Source organism: Schistocerca cancellata, chromosome 2 (assembly GCF_023864275.1).
Source record: "Schistocerca cancellata isolate TAMUIC-IGC-003103 chromosome 2, iqSchCanc2.1, whole genome shotgun sequence".
NCBI classification, from domain to species: domain Eukaryota; kingdom Metazoa; phylum Arthropoda; class Insecta; order Orthoptera; family Acrididae; genus Schistocerca; species Schistocerca cancellata.
In genome coordinates, this window is record NC_064627.1 from 442,669,218 (window position 1) to 442,693,033 (window position 23,816).

At 42.7% G+C, this 23,816-nt stretch overlaps 1 protein-coding gene across 4 annotated transcripts in view; it reads left to right on the forward strand.

Moving 5' to 3' along the window:
• Nucleotides 1-23,816, forward strand: part of LOC126161921 (cilia- and flagella-associated protein 300-like) — a 144,165-nt gene that overhangs the window by 87,170 nt on the left and 33,179 nt on the right. Inside the window, exon 6 of one of the 4 annotated variants that reach the window (XM_049918091.1) lies at nucleotides 21,955-21,987. The exons of the other annotated variants lie outside the window; for them this stretch is intronic. Within the exon in view, the coding sequence (XP_049774048.1) occupies nucleotides 21,955-21,987 (33 nt within the window). The remainder of the gene's footprint in view (nucleotides 1-21,954; nucleotides 21,988-23,816) is intronic. 4 annotated transcript variants of the gene reach the window in all.

Consider the following 23,816-nt stretch of genomic DNA (forward strand, 5'->3'; position numbering starts at 1 on the left):
AACACACTTGGATGCCATAACTGAGGGACCTAAAATGTGGTTCCTCAAAACACTTAGCATTTTGAAGTGTCTTATGCATTCAGCTTGAAGATCTTTTAAAAAACACATGCCCCAATTTATAAAGCCTTCATGTGGTTACTTATTTTTTTTATTGTATAAAAATAAATAAATACTCATCAGCAAGATCTGCCAGTCTAAAAGATCAACGCTGTTCACTATGAGTTGATCAGGCTAGCCATAAGCAACTACAGAATCAGTCCCATTCCAGTTGCTGCACCAAGACTGGTCAGCAACTACTGTCCATTTGACAGTGATTTCTCATGGTGCATCAAGCATAGAGGTTCTTGTCTGATCCTAAACACCATCCATCACTTTCACCAGCTGCCCAAGTGCAACAAAATGCAAAGCAAGACTTTGCAGTACTTGGTGTGGAGCCAGTTTCAGTCATTATACAAGAGGGGAATCAGCTGCCACCTTGAACGCTCAGAGGCCCAAAGTTAATTAGATTTACAACAGACTGACAAAATACTGCTAGTGATTTCATTTTTCAAACAAAATTTTATCCAATGATGCAGGCATCACAATTACATACTGGGTATATTGATGAGTGTAAGCTGGGAGATGATGTTTATGCTCACTGATTTGTCCCAGTCATTTTCTCAGAATATGCCCACTCAACAAGTTTGGTTCATGATGTGGAAGAAGATGTATGCAATTTTGAGGGTATTGTATCAATGACACATGTTTATAAACTGGAAGATGCAGTAACCAAAGAGACATTTACAATAGTTACAGTTTCGAAAAACAAAATCACCTGCTGTAGCCCTGTGGCCAGGAGAAGCATCATGCGTCATTGAGAGATGTGAATGGAAGTGAGGGAAACAAACTGTAGTCATATAACTTAGTATCCAACAGTCTCATCACCCTGTCTAGCCAGAGTATCTCATTTCCTTTGATGTAGATTACAAAAAATGTACCCAGAATTAGGGAAAGACTATAAATGCTGCAGTGGTTGTTGTAGTGTTGCCATTATTAACTGTCTGTGAAAGACCTTAGACTGAATAATTGGGAACTACGATTGTGGCTGGGTTCTTTAATTCAGACAGCTCCTTAGCAGTCCATTGTGGGTTCACGAGATGCACTATGTGATCAAAAGTATCCAGACACCCCCAAAACCATACATTTTCATATTAGGTGCATTGTGCTGTCACCTGCTGCCAGGTACCCCATATCAGGGACCTCAGTAGTGATTAGACATCGTGAGAGAGCAGAATGGGATGCTCTGCAGAACTCACAGACTTTGAACGTGGTCAGGTGATTGGGTGTCACTTGTGTCATAAGTCTGTATGCAAGATTTCCACACTCCTAAACATCCGTAGGTCCACTGTTTCTGATATGATAGTGAAGTGGAAACATGAAGGGACACGTACAGCACAAAAGTGTACAGGCCGACCTTGTGTGTTGACTGACAGAGACCGCCGACAGTTGAAGAGTGTCATAATGTGTAATAGGCAGACATCTATCCAGACCATCACACAGGAATTCCAAACTGCATCAGGATCAACTGCAAGTACTATGACAGTTAGGTGGGAAGTGAGAAAACTTGGATTTAATGGTCAAGCGGCTGCTCATAAGCCACAAATCACCTAGTAAATGCCACACGATGCCTTGCTTGGTGTAAGGTGCATAAACATTGGAAAAATGTTGTGTGGAGAGACGAATCACGGTACACAACATCCGATGGCAGGGTGTGGGTGTGGCAAATGCCTGGTTAATGTCATCTGACTGCATGTGTAGTGCTAACAATAAAATTCGGAGGTGGCGGTGTTATGGTGTGGCCATGTTTTCATGGAGGGGGCTTGCACCCCATGTTGTTTAGTGTGGCACTATCACAGCACAGGCCTATATTGATGTTTTAAGCACCTTCTTGCTTCCCACTGTTGAAGAGCAATTCGGGAAAGGCAATTGCATCTTCCAACATGATCGAGCACCTGTTCGTAATGCACAGCCTATGGTGGAGTGGTTACATGACAATAACATCCCTGTAATGGACTGGCCTGCACAGAGTCCTGACCTGAATCCTATCGAACACCTTTGGGATGATTTGAAATGCCGACTTCGTGCCAGGCCTCACTGACCAACATTGATACCTCTCCTCAGTGCAGCACTCCATGAAGAATGGGTTGCCATTCCCCAAGAAACCTTCCAGCATGTGATTGAACTTATGCCTGTGAGAGTGGAAGCTGTCATCAAGGCTAAGGGTGGGCCAACACCATATTGAATTCCAGCATTACCGATGGAGGGTGCCACGAACTTGTAAGTCATTTTCAGCCAGGTGTCTGGATACTTTTGATCACATATTGTATCTCACCACCATTGACAATTTTCTCCTGCTGGGCATAATAATATGGAGGCTATCCTACGGAGGAATCATTAAGTAGGCTATTTATTTATTTAAAAAAAAATCTTGAGGAGGTCTACAATACGACTTGAAGGCATAATATTGCAGGAAAACTTCATTATTGGGAACTTCAGGCATTACTTCTCATCTTTTTGTGTTTCTTCTTGTTTTTTAACTACTTCAGATATCATGATGGGAAATTGAGTGGCAGAATATGTCTCTCAGGGGAGCATCCTCAGTGTTAACACTTTGGCTTTATGTCCATGATTAAGCACACAGTATAGGCTCACTTCTGTTATATCAACATATCAATTACAGGTATTCATGAAAAGGCTGAAGGAGTAGATGGTGCAGCAGTTTCAGGTTAGCAGTGGAATTCTAGGAGCATTTACTGTCAATTTCAGTCATGATGAACAGTATTCTGTAGGTGAGGGGTTTGCTTAGGTTTCTGGGCCTCAAGTTTGATTAGAAACACACTTGGATGCCATAACTGAGGGACCTAAAATGTGGTTCCTCAAAACACTTAGCATTTTGAAGTGTCTTATGCATTCAGCTTGAAGATCTTTTAAAAAACACATGCCCCAATTTATAAAGCCTTCATGTGGTTACTTATTTTTTTTATTGTATAAAAATAAATAAATACTCATCAGCAAGATCTGCCAGTCTAAAAGATCAACGCTGTTCACTATGAGTTGATCAGGCTAGCCATAAGCAACTACAGAATCAGTCCCTTTCCAGTTGCTGCACCAAGACTGGTCAGCAACTACTGTCCATTTGACAGTGATTTCTCATGGTGCATCAAGCATAGAGGTTCTTGTCTGATCCTAAACACCATCCATCACTTTCACCAGCCCAAGTGCAACAAAATGCAAAGCAAGACTTTGCAGTACTTGGTGTGGAGCCAGTTTCAGTCATTATACAAGAGGGGAATCAGCTGCCACCTTGAACGCTCAGAGGCCCAAAGTTAATTAGATTTACAACAGACTGACAAAATACTGCTAGTGATTTCATTTTTCAAACAAAATTTTATCCAATGATGCAGGCATCACAATTACATACTGGGTATATTGATGAGTGTAAGCTGGGAGATGATGTTTATGCTCACTGATTTGTCCCAGTCATTTTCTCAGAATATGCCCACTCAACAAGTTTGGTTCATGATGTGGAAGAAGATGTATGCAATTTTGAGGGTATTGTATCAATGACACATGTTTATAAACTGGAAGATGCAGTAACCAAAGAGACATTTACAATAGTTACAGTTTCGAAAAACAAAATCACCTGCTGTAGCCCTGTGGCCAGGAGAAGCATCATGCGTCATTGAGAGATGTGAATGGAAGTGAGGGAAACAAACTGTAGTCATATAACTTAGTATCCAACAGTCTCATCACCCTGTCTAGCCAGAGAGGTGAAATGAAGTGCTACTAACATTTCTTCGGGTAAAATATTGCCGTTTGATGTATGGTTTCAAGCTATTGCAAGAATATCCACCATTTGCAGTGCTTGCGCTGTACATGTGTTAATATGCACATTTTGTGTGAGTGCACTCAGTTTGCAACAGGGAAGTTACCTCATAATTTTGCTAATGGTTTATCTTTATAATGTAGGTGACAACACACAAAATGTTGAACTTTTGCTCTTCAACTCAACTCTTTGAGCAAGTGTTGTTTAGGTAGTTTTAACTTGTTCCTCAAAGTGATTTACCTAATAAATTTTCTTGTGTGGCTGCCTTACAACTTTTCAGAATCTCTTTATTAGTTTATCAATTTTTATAATTTTTCTACCCAGGGTGTACCATAACTCAGATCTAGTTCTAGTGGCCAAATTAATAGGTGTCCTGTATGCAAATGGCAACATAACCAACAAAAATATACGGTACCATAACATTCATACTGTTGCATTAAAGCATTGCTAGGAAACAAGTAAACTGCATTAGTAGTGTTGACAATAAATCGGACCATGACCATCTAGTAACACTGTTTTGTCTTAAGCTTTTTTTTATCAAAAAAGTTAACTGTGGCTCATAATTGATATATAAACTTACTGTAGGTCCACTGTGTCCTTTGTACATAAGGAAAACTACAAACACCAGTCCATTTTGCAATTACTTCAAACAGTAGGAGAGAATTTTTTGAGAAAAATTATATTTAAAGCTAAAAAAATGCGTACAGATATTGATAAGCCCAGTTTATGTGTATAGAAAATACGAGAAATATGGAAAGCTGTTTACCAAATGATTGACAAAAATGTACTAAGGAGCTGATACATACAGCTAATATTGAAGGCACTTACATACCTAATTTATGAAATCTTAACAGCCTTTGCATAAATATTAATGACAGTGTTTCACATTCCAAAATCTCCTAGCAGTTATTGAGGATTCAAATTTTCCAAAATAATGTTCTTAATTCTAATTATGCCAATGAAAATGAAAATGTATATACAGGCTGTTCAGTTCATCTGAAGACATCGAAATATGTCAAAAACAATACACTGGACACATAAAAAAATTATAATAAAAATCTGTTCATCTTGGAGGGGGACATCTAGTGATACCAAACTCAAATCCCCATCACACCCTGTGTCTTGGGGCAGGGGGCAACTTTGAAATCTTAAAAGGGAACCCCCAAGTTTTATTGCAGATTTGGATTCTATGGAAACAATACATAAGTATTAACTGAAATGTTTTTTTTTTTGTTAAGTGGCAGATGGCACTGTAATTGGAAAAATCAAAATGGGAAGAAAATTGTGTTTCAACAATCTATCCAATGACACAGGGCAGGCAATTATTTTACAACTTTTGATGGGTCAGAGGAAAATAATGTTGAGAATGGGGTTTCCCATTAAAAAGAAAAATTGACTCTCTTACCCTCACAGTATGGAGATTAGGAGGAGGGGGGGAGTTAATTGAAGTGTCATTGGATAACCTTTTGAAACATACAATTTTCTACTTATTTTGATTTTTCTGACTACAGCATCATCTGTCATGAAATGAAAAAAAAATTTTCAGAGAAAACTTATGTATTTTTGTCCATAGAATCTAAATCTGAAATGAAAAATGAGGGTTCCCATTGAAGTTTCAAACTTCCTCCCCTCCCCCTCCGCACCCCAACACATAGGGTGCGGCGGCAGTCAAATTCCACATTATTGTATATTCCCCATCGAGACAAACAAATTTGAACTGTAAATTTTTTCAATCTGATGTGTGGTTTTCAAGATATTTTGATGTCTTCAGATAAATTGTACATACTGTATATAAAGAGTGAGCCAGGAAGAAAGGTTCAAGCTTAGAGGGTGATAATATCAGACATTCTGAACAAAGAATTTCATATGGACATATGCCCTATTCCAAAACACTTCCCAGATGTTGACAAGCTTGGCTCATGTAATGCATTGTACAACAGAAGGGCATGACTTTCTCAAAGCAATCATCACTGGTGGTGAGTCATGGGAATATTACAGCACGCCCAGAACCAAACAGGCCTCTATGGACTGGAAACATGCTGGTTTTCCAATATGAAAAAAATTCAAAGTGACTCAAAGTGCTTGTGACAGTGTTCTGGGATATAAATGGTTTGTTATTGGTGAACACAGGAACACTGTGAATGCTGCAGCCTACATTAAAACTTTGGTTAAGTAGCAACTTGTTCTTCACAACAAACACCACAACGTCAATGCTGACAGTGTCAAACTACTTCATGACAATATTCACCCCCAAGTTGCTGCTCTGGTTCATGAGAAAATCGCCAGATTCGGGTGGGAGGTGCTCCAGCATCCACCATCTTGTACGTAGAAGAAGGTGCGATTAGATGAATGATGAACACTAACTTCACTTAACAAAGGTTTATTCAGCACTTGCACATACAAGAGTGTGGAGCAAACTGCCTCCGGCCATTAACACATACAGTATATATACAGCTACAGAACGTTTGAGTACAATGACTCTTGATATTTGTGTATACTTCTAGAATGTACTCAAACCGAATATGGAAATTAAAATTGTACAGTCCAGGTGAGTTTTGATCTCATGACCCTCCATGCAACAGTTTAGCATCATAACCACTACACCACAGTGCTACTCAGCTTCTTCTGTGACAATATACACTCCTGGAAATTGAAATAAGAACACCGTGAATTCATTGTCCCAGGAAGGGGAAACTTTATTGACACATTCCTGGGGTCAGATACATCACATGATCACACTGACAGAACCACAGGCACATAGACACAGGCAACAGAGCATGCACAATGTCGGCACTAGTACAGTGTATATCCACCTTTCGCAGCAATGCAGGCTGCTATTCTCCCATGGAGACGATCGTAGAGATGCTGGATGTAGTCCTGTGGAACGGCTTGCCATGCCATTTCCACCTGGCGCCTCAGTTGGACCAGCGTTCGTGCTGGACGTTCAGACCGCGTGAGACGACGCTTCATCCAGTCCCAAACATGCTCAATGGGGGACAGATCCGGAGATCTTGCTGGCCAGGGTAGTTGACTTACACCTTCTAGAGCACGTTGGGTGGCACGGGATACATGCGGACGTGCATTGTCCTGTTGGAACAGCAAGTTCCCTTGCCGGTCTAGGAATGGTAGAACGATGGGTTCGATGACGGTTTGGATGTACCGTGCACTATTCAGTGTCCCCTCGACGATCACCAGTGGTGTACGGCCAGTGTAGGAGATCGCTCCCCACACCATGGTGCCGGGTGTTGGCCCTGTGTGCCTCGGTCGTATGCAGTCCTGATTGTGGCGCTCACCTGCACGGCGCCAAACACGCATACGACCATCATTGGCACCAAGGCAGAAGCGACTCTCATCGCTGAAGACGACACGTCTCCATTCGTCCCTCCATTCACGCCTGTCGCGACACCACTGGAGGCGGGCTGCACGATGTTGGGGCGTGAGCGGAAGACGGCCTAATGGTGTGCGGGACCGTAGCCCAGCTTCATGGAGACGGTTGCGAATGGTCCTCGCCGATACCCCAGGAGCAACAGTGTCCCTAATTTGCTGGGAAGTGGTGGTGCGTTCCCCTACGGCACTGCGTAGGATCCTACGGTCTTGGCGTGCATCCGTGCGTCGCTGCGGTCCGGTCCCAGGTCGACGGGCACGTGCACCTTCCGCCGACCACTGGCGACAACATCGATGTACTGTGGAGACCTCACGCCCCACGTGTTGAGCAATTCGGCGGTACGTCCACCCGGCCTCCCGCATGCCCACTATACGGCCTCGCTCAAAGTCCGTCAACTGCACATACGGTTCACGTCCACGCTGTCGCGGCATGCTACCAGTGTTAAAGACTGCGATGGAGCTCCGTATGCCACGGCAAACTGGCTGACACTGACGGCGGCGGTGCACAAATGCTGCGCAGCTAGCGCCATTCGACGGCCAACACCGCGGTTCCTGGTGTGTCCGCTGTGCCGTGCGTGTGATCATTGCTTGTACAGCCCTCTCGCAGTGTCCGGAGCAAGTATGGTGGGTCTGACACACCGGTGTCAATGTGTTCTTTTTTCCATTTCCAGGAGTGTAGTTCAGACCTTGCTTCATCAGACTTTTATCTGTTTGGTCTCATGAAGAAACTCCTGGCTGGTCAATGCTTTTTGACAGAGCAGAAGTGAAATCAGCAGTCTGCAGATGGCTATACTTCAATCAAATGGGGTTCTATGAACATGGCATATTGAAACTGGTACCACAATGGGAGAAGTGTGTTGAGAATGTTGGTGACTATGTAGAAGAGTAGGTAACAGTTGTAAGTTCCTTTGTGAGTTTTTTGTTTTTTACGTATTAAACTTCTTGGTAATAAAATTATTGTGCACTACTTTCTGATCTTCCCTTGTACCTAAGCAACAGTGCATTTTTAGTGCCCACCAGGAGGCGACCCAGACAAATACTGCTCGTCATGACTTGCATGAAGTACCCAGTGAGGACCAAAAGCATCAGTTTCCATAATGAAATTTACACTGCAGCAGAGGGTGTGCTGATATGAAACTTCCTTGCAGACTACAAATGTGTGCCAGACCAAAACTCAAACTTAGGGCCTCTGCCTTTTGCAGGCAAGTGCTCTACCAACTGAGATACCCAAGCATGAGATACTGCTAGAAATAAAGCTGTGAGGATGGGTCATGAGATATTCTTGGGTAGCTTGGTTGGTAGAGCACTTGCCTGCAAAAAGAAAAGGTTTCGAGTTTGATTCTTGGCCTGACACACAGTTTTAATCTGGCAGGAAGTTTCATATCAGCTCACACTCCACTTGAGAGTGGAAATTTCATTCTGGAAATGTCCCCCAAGATGTGGCGAAGCCAAGTCTCTGCAATTTCCTTTCTTCCCAAAGTGCTAGTCCAGCAAGTTTTGTAAGAGAATGTCAGTGAAGTTTGGAAGGTAAGAGATGAGGTATTGGTGGAACTAAAGCTGTGAGGATGGGTTGTGAGTCATGCTTGGGTAGCTCATACAGTAGAGCACTTGCCTACAAATGGCAGAGGCCCTGAGTTTGAGTCTGAGTCTGGCACACTGTTTTACTTTACCAGTAAGTTTCATGTCAGCAGACACTCAGCTGAAGAGTGAAAATTTCATTCTGGAAACTTCCCCCAAGCTATGACTAAGCTATGTCTCCACAATATATTTACTACCAGGAATGTTAGTCCTGCAGGTTTCACAGGAGAACTTTTGTAATGTGTGGAAGGTAGAAGTAAAGCTGTGAGGATGAGCCATGAGTCGTGCCTGGGTAGCTCATTTTGCAGAGCACTTGCTTGTTAAAGGCAAAGGTCCTGAGTTTGAGTCTCAGTCTGGCACATAGTTTTAATCTAGCAGAAATTTTCATATCAGTGTGCACTCCACTGCAGGGTGAAAATTTTGTTCTGAGAATATCCCCCAGGCTGTGGCTAAGCCTTATCTCCACAATATCCTTTCTTCCAGGAGAGCTAATACTGTGAGTTTCATGGAGAACTTTTGTGATGTATAGTAGTTAGGAGTTGAGATACTGGTGCAAGTAAAGCTCTGAGGATTGGTTGTGAGTCATGCTTGGGTGGCTCAGTCAGTAGAGCACTTAACCTGCAAAACGCAAAGGTCCTGAGCTCAAGTCTAAGTCTGGCCCATAGTTTTAATCTGCCACTAAGTTTCAAGCAGTGGCTTGTTTCCCATTACAGACAAATTGATCTTAAAGTGTAATTTTATTTGGCCATTCAATACAATTCTCACTAATTAGTCTAGTGTGATATTCATTTTATTGATTTCATATGAATGTATTGTTGTTTGACCATTGCACAGAGTACTGTACATATGACATAGTATTAAACATCCCTTGTGGAGAGAAACAACTGAAATAGTTGAAAACATGTAAGTTTCCAGGTCTGGATGGAATCCCAATTCGGTTTTGCAAAGAGTACTCTATGTCATTGGCCCCTTACTTAGTTTGTATTTATCGTGAGTCTCTTGACCAGCAAAAAGTGCCAAATGTCTAGAAAAAAGTGCAGGAGACTCCTTTATATAAGAAGGGTAAAAGAAGAGACCCACAAAATTACAGACCAATATCCTTAACATTGGTTTGCTGCAGAATTCTGGAGCATATTCTGAGTATGAATGTAATAAATTTCATAGAGATCAAAAAGCTTGTGTCCACAAATCAGCACAGCTTTAGAAAGCATAGCTTGTACAAAACTCAGCTTGCTCTTTTCTCACATGATATACTGTGAACTATGGATGAAGGGCAACAGGCAGATTCCATATTTCCAGATTTCCATAAAGCATTCAACATGGTACCCCACTGCAGATTGTTAACAAAGGAACATGCATTTGGAATAGGCTTCCAGATGTGTAACTGCCCTGAAGACTTTTTAAGTAATAGAACCCAGTATGTTGTCCTTGACAGTGAGTGTTCATCAGAGACAAGACTGTCATCAGGTTGGCTCCAGGGAAATGTGATAGGACCACTGTTATTTTCTATATACGTAAATGATCTGGCAGACAAAGTGGGCAGCACTCTGCAGTTGTTCACTGATGGTGCTGTGGTGTACAGGAAGGTATCAGAGATAAGTGACTGAGGTTGACACAAGATGACCTAGACAAAATTTCTAGTTGGTGTGATGAATGGGAGCTGGCTCTCAGTGTAGAGAAAGGAAAGCTAATGCATATGAGTAGGAGAAACAAACCTGTAATGTTTGGATTCAGCATTAGTAGTGTCCTGCTCGACACAGTCACATCATTTAAATATCTGGGCATAACGTTGCAAAGTGATAAGAAAGGGAACGAGCATGTGATGACTGTGGTGGGGAAGGTGAATGGCCAACTTCAGTTTATTGGGAGAATTTTAGGAAAGTGTTGTTCATCTATAAAGGAGACAGCTTGTAAGATACTAGTGTGACCTATTCTTGAGTATTGGTCAAGTGTTTGGGATTCACACCAGGTCAGATTGAAAGAAGACACTGAGGCAGTTCAGAGGCGAGCTGCTAGATTTGATACCAGCAGGTCCAATCAGCATGCAAGTGTTATGGATATGCTTTGGGAGCTCAAGTGGGAAGTCCTGGAGGAAAGAAGATATTCATTTTGAAGAACACTACTGCGAAAGTTTAGGGAGCTGGCATTTGAAGCAGACTGCAGAACAATCCCACTGCCTCCAACATATATATTGCATAGGGACCATGAAGATAAGAAAAAAATGGCTCTGAGCACTATGCGACTTAACTTCTGAGGTCATCAGTCGCCTAGAACTTAGAACTAATTAAACCTAACTAACCAAAGGACATCATACACATCCATGCCCGAGGCAGGATTCGAACCTGCGACCGGAGCGGTCGCTCGGCTCCAGACTGCAGCGCCCAGAACCGCACGGCCACTCCGGCTGGCATGAAGATAAGATATGAGAAATTAGGCTCATATGGAGGCATATAGGTAGTCAATTTTCCTTCACTCTATCTGCAAGTGGAACAAGAAAGGCAGCAACTAGTTGTGGTATAGTGACTTACAGAGTATATATGTAAATGTAGATGTAGAATATGTATTAACAGGAACAGTAAAGTGTGAAAAATAACTGGTACTGCAGCAACTACAGCACCTCCCTGCCCAACATTTCCTGCTACTGCCACGCAACAGTACTGCTTAGTTTCTGCTGGTGTACTGGTTGTTCTTTACATTTTACTGCCCCTGCCAATACATAATGATAAAATGAATATAGCACTAGACTAATTTGGTTCTGTTCTGTCAAATGGGCATCTAAAATCCCATTTTAGAAATAGTTTTGATTGTAATGGGAAAAAACAGAGCTTTCCACCAAAACTGTGCATCACAGGCAAGATGATACAAGCAGTGTTTGTTTGGGCTGACTCCAGCAACATGTTACAAAAATATCTGTCAAAACACCATGGAAAATGTACATGGTGGCTCTTAGGAGGGACGTCATATATATCAGCAACAAGTAAGCCACTATTAAAGAAAGGGAAAACAATGACAATCATTAACAGTTCCTGGCCTACCTCCAGATTGGTCCATCTTTGTTGTTGGTTAGTCTGTAGGTTTGGCTGCCATTTAGAGCACTCAGGTTCAATTTCTGTTACTGCTAGGGATTTTTGTTTGGTGAAAGTACTGAAACAAGATGCACACAGCCTCATGAGCCTAATTGAAAATCTATTTGAATGGGAAGTATCACCTCCAAGACCTGGAAATTTCACTGTAGAGGGGAGAGCAGTCTTCTGACTGCATACGCCTCTACACCACATCTAAATAATGTGATTTGCCAGAAGATGAGATGGCAGCTGGTCAGTACTGGATGGTCCTCAGGGCATGATAGAGGAGTTACTAATTTCAGTCTATCAAATATTCTGAAAGTGCTGAGGAAGTGAGATATACCAACATGTAGTAAAACTGTAGTGTATTAAGCCTTGCCAAATTTATTAATCATTCTGGCTATGTTGAATGATTGAGCAATCTCTGTGTGTGAGTTGCCCCATTGGGAATGCACTGTCATAACAAAATTTTTAATTTCAGACAAATGGCTAAAACATCTCATTTACATTACCCAAAATTAAATGTTTCTGGACTTGATTAAAAATCATGAAGATACTTTTATTAGTTAGTCTCCTACATATATGTTTATTAATACTCATACATATAGGCATAAATGACCTCACTTTCTTATTCTGCTCAATTAGTAGCCATAAAAAAAACCATCATTATGTTGCAGACTGAGTCCTCTCCACTTTCTTGGCTGAAGGTTTCTGTTGCATTTGTGGCGTTGATAGGTCACATTGACCACACAAATTACAATCTTTGGAATATTAACTGCTCGGACGAGTCGCCATGTTTAATTCAGTCTACCTTTGTACTTCATGCAGTGTTCATGTGTATCAGTCTTTATCGTAAAGTATATGTGTATATAGGAAACTTGGGAACTGTTTATTACATGTATTACGATCCATAACCAGAATCCCATATTGTTGACCATGGTCAAAAAGTTCTATGTCTTCCGTGACTTCCGTGCCGGTCATATAGAATCAACAGGTTTCACATCCGACGCCATGGCTACTTCACCGAACTTTCTTTAGAAAGATTTGGAGGCCCAGCTCTTACAACCAGGCCAACACAACCCTCCACCGTCAGTTATTTTACAGCTAACAGACAATGAGCTATGATCTTCGACAAGGGTAACCTCTACTTTAGCAACTCCACAACGATCAAATGTTACGCAGTTACCTCAAACAATGGACTCAGGCTTTGATTCACTGGATTACGCACAACAACAAGTGAAAAGTGAAGTGGATGATCTACTAAATAGTGTGGTGATCGAGCACTCATACAAAGTTCAAAGGGACCGAAATTCGCACACTTGCTTTGATCCTCTATGTGCCACGACGTAGATTACAGTAGTGCCATGTGCAACGCTGCCATTTGTGCAAAATGCACACACAGTCAACTATTACCAAGCTACGCCAGCCTCGCCTTCCTTCAAATCAGTAACAGACATTTTTATGCATCCAGTTTACCAGAACAAACCACTGGATCGGTGGCCCAGTTTTGCGACCACGTGGGTACGATTGCACCCAACATAGCCTCTTCATGCAGCAATGTTGTACTATGACAGTGTGACCGCCAACAGGTTTCACCAGTGTTTTATGGTCCTACCACAAAGGGTGCACGGCCAGTGTGCATGGGAAACTCTTGTTGTTGCCAATTTAAGCCCCAGGCCACCTTCCCCCTAACCCCCTCCCCCTCACCCATGGGGGGGGGGCTTCGATTCCGACCATACAATCACTCGCTCCTTCCGCAGTACCGTCTGCGTCTGCCGTGCCAGCCTTCTGCGTCATTTCCAAGTTGGACAATGCAATTTCTGGTCCAGTTTACAGGCCCACATTACGTGCCAGTCACCTGTTTACTCCCACGGTACCGACCATGCCTGCTGCATCATGTTTTTGGGTGTCTTCAGACACATTACAACCAGCCATTGTTCTGAATGTGTGTGCTAGTAACATTTTCGCTCCGGTGATGCCGGATCCCAGCATGAACTCTTGTGCAGCGGGACCGCAGGCCTTCCAAGACACGCTGAAGCCACCTTCGTCTCCACCTCCAGGCCACCTACCCAAGCTACCTCCCCTAACGAGGACAATCCAGTTTTATGGTTTGCACTGGTGGAACACCTCTTCAAGCTGCATCAAGTGACTGATGAAAACTCCAAGTTCGTACGTTTGGTCACACATCTTCATGACCACTTGGATTTAATTTGTGATCTCCTACTTTCGCCTCCACCGCCACCAAAGTACGAGTTCGCCAAGAAAATGATATTGGACCGACTTGCCTGTTTGCCACAGGAATTGATAATCGAGATTTGTACGAGGAGCAGATGGGGGAACGCACTCCATCACAACTTTGGCGCCACCTCAGGTTACCCATGAATGAACACACGATGCCAGACGTAACTCTGTACATGGTATGGTCTGCCAAGTTACCTACCGACCTACAGATACACCTAATGCTGCAATCTTTCGAGTCTATCGGTTCTTGCCTACACATTGCAGATCAGATGCATGTGCTCCTGCACCAGAAACACCCAGCTCATCCCCCATCGCTGTGTGACACTACACCTCCTGTTTACCAGCCGTCTGCAGGCAGTGGCATGGCCCGTTTCGCTTCCATGCCTTCTACGCTGCCAGGCAGTATTCGTTCGATGTCTCCTCTTTCTGAGCACTCAAGACTTGCCCACACTCCATACATCCCGGCTTACTTCCCAGAACAGATCAACAAGAACAAGCCTCCCCTGCTATCACAGTCACCACCACATCCGGCTCATCCATACTGTTGGTACCACAAGATTTTTGGGGCTGAGGCCAAGAAGTGCAGGTTACCTTGCCAACACCCAAATGCCGACTGCAGGAACTAAGTGAAGTCGAGTTTTGCGAAGAACTTCACAGCCCCTGTCCCCTAACATTGCACTCCGTCCACTCATCCCCTCGGCTGAGTGGTCATTTATATGTGACAGACATTTCATCCCAGTTTGTCTACCTAATTGACACTGGCAATGACGTGTCTATTATACATCGATCATTGGCTCCTACCGACTTTTCCCGACAATGTCTCTCCTGCGAGCTGTCAACATATCAATGTTACAAACTGTCGGTTCTGTGAAAGTGATGGTACACCTATCTCCTTCTCTGCATTTTGCGTCGACCTTCTACCTTACTGACATCGACGAACCAATTCTTGGTATGGATTTTTTGTCCCATTACAAGCTCTCCCCATACATAGTCCAGTGTTCAGTGTTACACCACCTGTCTAACACTCAGATACTGTGTTCCGGCATCCATACTCCTCGTTCCGTTTCCGTCACAACATGGGATTTAGTTCGTGAGTGTTCCACTGTCGCGGGCAAGATTTTGACCTGTGTCACTAACCCACTTTCAGAACATAACTGAGAGGTGCACCTCCACCGGGAAAACGACGAGTTGAAACAACGCATTGCTCACACTTATAATGAGCTCGCTGCGGCCTGCACCTCACTGTTGAAACTGCAATCCACAGTTCCGCCACCAGATTGAACTTCATCACAAAGCATCAGTTCGAACAATCATCAGGTTAGTTCGAAAACATTCACTGCATGTGACGATTCGCGTTCAGTGACCTCCGCACTGCCCAAGCGCCCACTATGTTCAGTGCCTCATGTTTCAAACAGTGTCTCTAATAGCAGTCACTCGTGCAACATGACCATGCCCACTACGCAGGCAGCCGCCCCGCTTGTTGATAAACATTCCGCCTCTCCCGCATGCCAGCCAAGCAACTCGGCGGCCATCACTGTCCCTCGTGTGATGCCAGTGCCTCTCTCACCCGTGCTGGTTACCCAAGGTAAAGTTAACAACAGACAGTCACTGAGCGCTCCATTCTGTTCCGTGCTGTGCATGCAGCAAACAAGCACACATCGCACTCGCGTAATAGGCATGTGACTTCCATGCTGCCTATTCCCACTCGCGCTAATGGCTATGCCTCATCACGCCCCACTCATCCCAAAACTCCACATCAGCCTTGTGTGCAGTTCTCAGTCTCTTCTGTCACTGACGGAATGACACACAAGCTAATTACCACTGCCGGTCCTGATGCTTCAACCCCATTAAGTTGTGCATGGCCCAACAGCAAATTATCGAACTTCTGGAGGCAGGCATTCTACAGCCATTGGACAGCAATTGGTCTTCACCAATTCACCTCGTCACCATACACGACGGTTCTTTTCGAATGTGTGGTGATTACAGATGTTTAAATGCTCACACTGTCTTGGAAAATTACCCTGTGCCAAACATAAACGATTTCACTCATATGTTATTGGGTGCCACAATCTTCAGTGTGATTGATTGCAAACATGCTTATCACCAGATTCCCGTAGTGCCAAAAGACATTCCAAAGACTGCGATCATCATGCTGCTTGGTTTGTTCGAGTACAACTTCGTGCCATTCGGTTTAAAGAATGCGGCACAAACGTGGCAACATTTCATTGACTCAATCTTACGACGATTCGAGCTCTGCTTTGCATACCTGGATGACATACTCATTTTCAGCAAATCGTCTGAAGACCATGAAGATCATTTATCCCAGGTCCTCCAGACTTTGGCATCCAGCGGTATCGAGGTCAACAAAGAAAAATTGCAATTGTATCAGTCTTCTGTGACATTTCTGGGTTACACTGTCTCCACAGATGGAATACAGCCTCCCAAATCCCACATGCAGGCTATCACGTCATTGCCACCACCAGCTACGTACAAAGAACTCAGACGTTTCTCAGGTACTGTAAATTACTACTGCCATGATCTACCTTCTGCCGCCACCATGCAGGGCCCGCTGACGGACTCACTCTCTGGCAAACAAACTTCAAACATTAAACCAGTCCATTGGACTGAACCCATGCTAGAGGCTTTCAGGCCTCTTAAAACAGCTTTAGCTCACACAGTAGTACTCGCCCACCCTGATCCGTCTGCTGATTTGTTCATCACCACAGATCAAAGACGACACAGTTTCACCACGTCATTTCTTCTCCAAAAAACTGTCTACAGCACAAAAGAAATATTCCACTTTTGATAGAGAGCTTCTGGCAGGGTACGAGGCTGTCAAACATTTCCGCACTGACATCGAGGGCCTTCCGTTCTTCATTCTTACTGATCACAAACTGCTGGTGGACGCCTTCTGCTACCTGCCAGAGGGTCCTCCCCCCTGATGTTTCCGCCACTTCGACCTGGTCTCTCAATTTACTACGGACGTATGCTACATCAAAGGCATGGAGAACATCCCCGCTGATTTCCTCTCACAGATCAATGCCATTTCAACTATCATCAATGTATCCGACCTCACCCCTCTACGTGCTTTGGATGAGGACACTCAGGTTCTGCTCATGGACCCACAGTCTTCACTCTTGTTTACCAAGGCTAAGTTCCCTGGCATTTCAGATGACATGTGGTGCAACTTTTCTACAGACATTCTGCGGCCTTTGCTCTTGCCCACTCTGCGCCGACAGGTTTTTGACGCCTTGCATAATCTCGCCCACCCAGCGTCCGAGCAACCACTCACCTCGTCACTGAGCGTTTTGTGTGGAAAGATGTGAAATGGGACTGTCAAACATGGGCAAGCAGCTGCATTTCCTGTCAACAAAACAAAATAGGACGTCACACCTCTCCACCACTCGGCAAGTTTGACATCCCTTAGGGACATTTCCATCATGTACATATCGACCTTATCGGTCCCCTGCCTCTGTCGGAGGGCCACAGGTATATCCTGTCCACAATAGACTGAATGTCTCATTGGGTGGAAGCCGTCCCCTTACCCAACATCACAGCAGAAACTGTGGCCAAAGGATTCGTTTCTCCTTGGATCACTAGGTTCGGCTGTCCATCCACCATCACAACCGACCATTGTCGACAGTTCAAATCTGCACTTTTTACTGTTCTCTGTGATCTTTGAGGTATTAAAAAGATCCATACGACAGCCTACCACCTGCAAAACAACTGGCTGATGGAACGATGGCACCGCACCCTTAAAACTGCACTCAGGTGCCACGACTGTCTCTGGTCCGAGGCACTTCCTTGGGTGTTGCTGGGTCTACGTTCTACATTTAAACCAGATTTACACGGGACGATTTCCAAATTCATTTTTCGTGAAAACCCAGTTTTACTTGGGGAACTAATTCTCCCAGAGGATCCTGGGGATTCCCCCTCCTTCTCAGACTTTATCGTAAGGATGCCTGCACACTTTAGGAACACCCAGCTACACCCACCTGTCAGCCATTCCCCACCTGACACTTATGTGCTGAGCGCACTCAGCACTTGCTCACATTTCATGCAGAGAGACGACTCTGTCAGGCAACCCTTACAATCCCCTCACGTTGGCCCCTTTGAAGTACTCTGGAGGGGTGAGACGATGTTTGACATTATGACAAAAGATCACCTGCAAACGGTTTCTCTATGCAGTCTCAAGCCTGCCTTCGTAGACTCCCAACACCCCTCTGCCATCCCTGTCGGACTGCCCGAGCACATGTTCTTTTGACGAACCCACTAATGAGTCCATTCAGCCTATGGTTGGGTTTTCTCCATACAACAATACACCACTGCAGTTCACGGGTTCCTCAGGCATGTCATTATCATCCCCATTCACAGGTTTTAAAGACATTTCAGGTACTAGAGATGCGGACGCCCTGTCCTTCATTTCGCGCTGCAACTTACCATCTGACCTCGTTGACAACGTGTCGATTATGGTGTTAGATAATTATGTGCTTGTACTGCTCACTGACAGCACAGACCCGACCCTCACCAAGGAACTCAATGTCAAGATGATGCATAACTTGTTCCTCCCACAAGAGAGTGATCGGTCATGTGTTCGAGCTTTCATTTCTTCGGACAGCTCAGTCTGCATTCGGGGAAGGCACGCTCACATGCCACCTCCTCTCCCATACTGCTACTCCCAAGTTGGTCGATGCACCATTACCCCCTGCTGGATTTTGGATTATGCGTTAGACCGGCGGCTGCCCTCCGCACGCCAACCCGATGACCCACACGACGGCCCACCCCCCATCAGGTCTCATAGGTCGTACTCCATACTGTGGAGGGGGAGAGGGGGGGCTGTGTGGCATCAATAGGTCACATTGACCACACAAATTACAATCTTTGGAATATTAACTGCTCGGGTGAGCCACCATGTTTAATTCAGTCTGCCTTTGTACTTCATGCAGTGATCATGTGTATCAGTCTTTATGGTAAAATGTATATGTATATAGGAAACTAGGGAACTGTTAATTACATATATTATGACCCATAACCAGAATCCCATACATTGTTCAAGTTGATGCTTTGGTGATGATGTTTGTGCTGCTGATGCTGTCTCACTTCCTCCATTCTGTCTGGCTTGTTTCTGACAGTTGTCAACTTTTGCAATTCTGTTTAGTGTTGGCTTTTCTTTGGTTCTTGATCCTTCAGATTGTACCATTGTCACATTTTTTGGAAAAATCACTGCAAATTATGTTTATAAGTGCAGGTTTGAATAAACATGTTCTTGCAGTAGCATCTAAAATCTGCATATCTTTTCATTTCATTGTTAAATGAAGACAATGTCTACTGAGAAACAAATTTATCTTCACAGTTGGAGCATGGCTATAACACCATGCTGTTTCCATCAAGAAGTTATTTACAGAGTAAATTCTCTCACTGCATAGAGGTTCATCATATCAATGTGCTATTGTGCTTACAATTGTTTTTGTATAAATGTCTTTTCAAATACATGCTTAAGAGCACACTTGAAGACCGTGACATTTTTTTATGTTGCTTCTTCAGTAATCCCACTGGATGTACAAACTAAACATATAGGCATGTGTAACATTGGCCACATGCATTGAGGGCACCTGTGGTGGAAACATCCCTGCTATTGCAGGTCAGTCACATAAACTTCTGTAGTGGATAAATACAAGACTGCCCAGAGGGGAATTCACTTTTCACTGTACAGTTAAACCATGACCACCACTGCTATTTACTTGGACCTGTTTAGACTTGTGTTGTATAGTCATTTGACTATTGAGCATGTGGTTTCCACAACTAGCAGGCTTAATGGATCTTTCCTTAGTATTATAATTACAATATATGTGCATAGTGAAATAGTTGTGCTTGGAATTATATAAATTTTAATCAGGCACTTTTGTGTATTACCGTATTTACTCGAATCTAAGCCGCACTTTTTTTCCGGTTTTTGTAATCCAAAAAGCCGCCTGCGGCTTAGAATCGAGTGCAAAGCAAGTGGAAGTTCTGAAAAATGTTGGTAGGTGCCGCCACAACTAACTTCTGCCGTCGAATATATGTAGCGCTACACAGGCATGGCGCCAAAACCTCCGCGTCAGTAAATAAATTAAAAAAAAAAAAGAAAGAAAGAAAAAAAGGTGGAAGACGAGCTTTTTTTTCTCCGCCCCGAGTTTCGATCACTGCACTTTCATACATTATCCAACAAAGTAAATACAAATTCCGTATTGTTCATCTTCGAATGTAGCAGAATTTCGATGTACTACGAAAATCCGACATGCAAGACTGTTTGGGATGTTTGTCAATATGGCCAACTCTACTTTCTGAATTTTTTCCTATCTGTGAGAAGAGATGGTTGCTAATAGGAACCTGATGAAATGTGAATCACATGCAGTATTCTCTTCACCATAAGAATAATACGAATATCAACATTTTGTCATGTATTCTTTCGTGTTTGCTGCTATCTTATTTAAATCCTGCCTGCCTAATAAACTACGAAACTAGAGTGAGACAACAGCAAACGCGGAAGAATATGCATATCGTGTCATGTTTATATTCGTATTATTCTTATGTCTAATAGTGATACTGTCAGAAATGAAGCATGGCAACCGACTAGATTTTTAATTCCAAGATGACTAATTTCTGTGCAGAATTTGATGCACTAAAGAAGCGGCCACAAAGATTTTCAAACGGAGAAACATTTTCGCCTAACTCTCGTTCAGAACATGTTCTATCATACGCAGTCTATTATTTAGTTCTTGTTGATCATTATCAAAGAAAGCAACAGTGTAAACACGCACTATCAGAATGCGACAAACAATGCGTGACACAGTACAGTAATGCATTTTCAGCTTAGAGTGACGCAAACACCTATAACAAAGAAAACAGCACTTACCAGATCAAAGCAAAATAAGCCATCGATTCAAACCAGACGACGCATGTGAAAAAGGAAGGGTACCCATTTAAATACGGACGGAGTGCCTGACGCGTAGCAATGGCTACCTGGTAAAGCTTAACTGCTAAGCTTACGACTCGAACCAAACTACTGTAGCTGTATCGTCATTCATTCGACCTAAATTGTGTCTCATATTACAATGGACCAACTTTGTTTCGATTTGGAGGTGCGGCCTAAAAATTTACTCTCCCCTTGAATTTCGAGTCTCAAATTTCCGGTGCGGCTTAGATTCGAGTGCGGCTTAGATTCGAGTAAATACGGTAATTTCTGCCTGTAACCATTGCTTTTATTAATGTCCCTTAAGACTATTATTGTTTGGTTTCAAGGGCTAATAGACAATTTCAATCTGTTCTTACAGAAGTTTATCTATATTCAATGACCTGTGTTGGTGTAAAGTGAGAATTACAACAGTTTTCTTCAACTAAAACCATTACACCATCATTCTGGCAAATTATTTCATTTTTTCATTGACACTGCAAACAGCGTATTTTAATCTGATACTGAGATTCACTAGTGATGAAGTAATATATTCTAGCTACCGAAACTCATTTAGCATTCCTCCATAGTGGCATCCATACCTATCAGAAAGAAGAAGTACTTTTTCTGTCTTTTGTTTATGCTGTAAAGCCCTCTCATAGATTCCTGTTGTCTATTTGGTTTGCAAAGTTGACCAATGAGTGTAAATGTTTGTCAAGAACGTTTGGAGATAAATGACTCCGAACAAATGAACATTTACATTTTCATTTATATAAATTGGCATGGACCAAAAATGGTCCCATATGTGACTCCCTTTATGATTTCACACCACTACAATTAACTGGCCACCAACATCACCAGACCTTATGCCAATAGATTTTTGTTTACAGGGTTGGGCGAAGGCTGAGGCATACAAATGAATGGTGAGTACATGAGATGAATTGCTAGGTCGCATCATGGATGCTACTGCCCTCATTAGGGAATGTACAGAGACACTCACAAAGGAACATTGCCAGGTGTCAATAAATGACCTTGATGAAACTTGATGGGTGTATAGCAGGGACAAAATAATGCAATACTTATTTTTTTGTTTGTCCCTAATTTCACTTTTAAGAGGTAAAACACACCCTGAAAGGTAATTTGGTATATTAGGTTTGGAGAGAATGCCTTTAAATAATGATAAATAAAGTATATTTCTTGTATAAAAGTTGATATATAATTAATGTTTTGAAAACTGTATGATCAAATTTTGTAATAATTTGAAATTCTGCAAGCAATCCCCAAGTAATTATGAAAGATGAAAACTTTCATTACAATATAAATTAAAGAAGCTTTCCAGTTACATATATACATATCCATGTGTAATAAACCTGGTTTTTGAAATACTATTTTGGGAGAATAAGCTGTACACAGTGTGCTGTCTGAGTATTTTCAACATACCTAATTAAAATATATAAATATTCATTATTAATCTAGTTTTTTTATTCTACTTATATTTGTTTCATGTTTTAGCTGGTTATTTTGTGTTCTCCATCCTTCTTCTGCTTCTTCTTCTTACTATTTAACATATGTGCATTTTGTTAATTGAAAATAATAAATAACACATTATTATGATACCAAATCATTACACTAATGATAATCTGTAAATAAATGCTTAAAATGTAATGTTTTTGTACACCATATGCATAAAATGAGCAAATTTTTTTCTCATAATATACGTGGTAGAGAAGACAATGTACAACAGCAGGATTTCAAATTGTTGCTGGTGACCTTCAAAATATCCTGACTTGTATCAGGCATATTTTAGTGCATGGGTAAGCTGTGGCAAAGAATTGGTTGTATACTCATGAGTGCAGTTTGTTTATATTGTTTCTCAAGTGGTGATATCATAATCATTCAACAGAACTAGATCAGAAAATTTTCTGAAAAAGTTCTTCCAACATTGAAAGAAATATACATCTCATGACTGTACCTGTGCCATCAAGCCCTCGGGATCACAGACGAGCAAGTTCCTCATCCTCAGATATGATGATCTGTATTCTTTCACATTGACAGCCCCAATAATCTAACAATAATACAGATTTTTCTCCCTCACCACGAAAGAAAACTTCTTTCAAATAAATGATAAAATCATCTCCGATTGACAGCTGAGTCAATGCATCATTATCTGGCAATGTTTCAGCAAGTATCTTATTTGCCATCTTCATGTGAAGCATTGGCTTCACGTCTTATCTCAGTCATTATAGCTGCTAGACCATGGGCTTCTCTGCATCCTCGGTGCTGGTCAGACCAATCGGGCATGAGCAGAATCAGCACAGCAGCTCATGGTGTCGGGGGCCATGAGCAGTGGGTCCCAGTGTTTCACCTTGGTGCATCCTGTTTATTCTATCAGCCACCACCATTGTGATTCCGTCAATGCACTCTCACTATATTCTTGCTCATGTTGTGTCCCACGTGGTGCTAAGTTGGAAGCCACTATCCCAGTTGACCAGGTTATCATTGACTCATATCTCCACTGCCTCTTCAATAGCAGAGTCCCAGAAGGCACTATTCCAGTTAACCAGGTTATCACTGACTCATATCTCCAATGCCTCTTTAATAATAGGGTCCCAGAAATCATTCATTCTACACAGCATCTTGGTTTGTTCAAATTGAAACATGTGTTCTTCACTGAGGCTGTGCTCCGCTACAGCAGATTTCTCTTTTTTCCTGAGGTGAACGCTTCTCACATGTTCAGAGAGGTGTTGTGCGA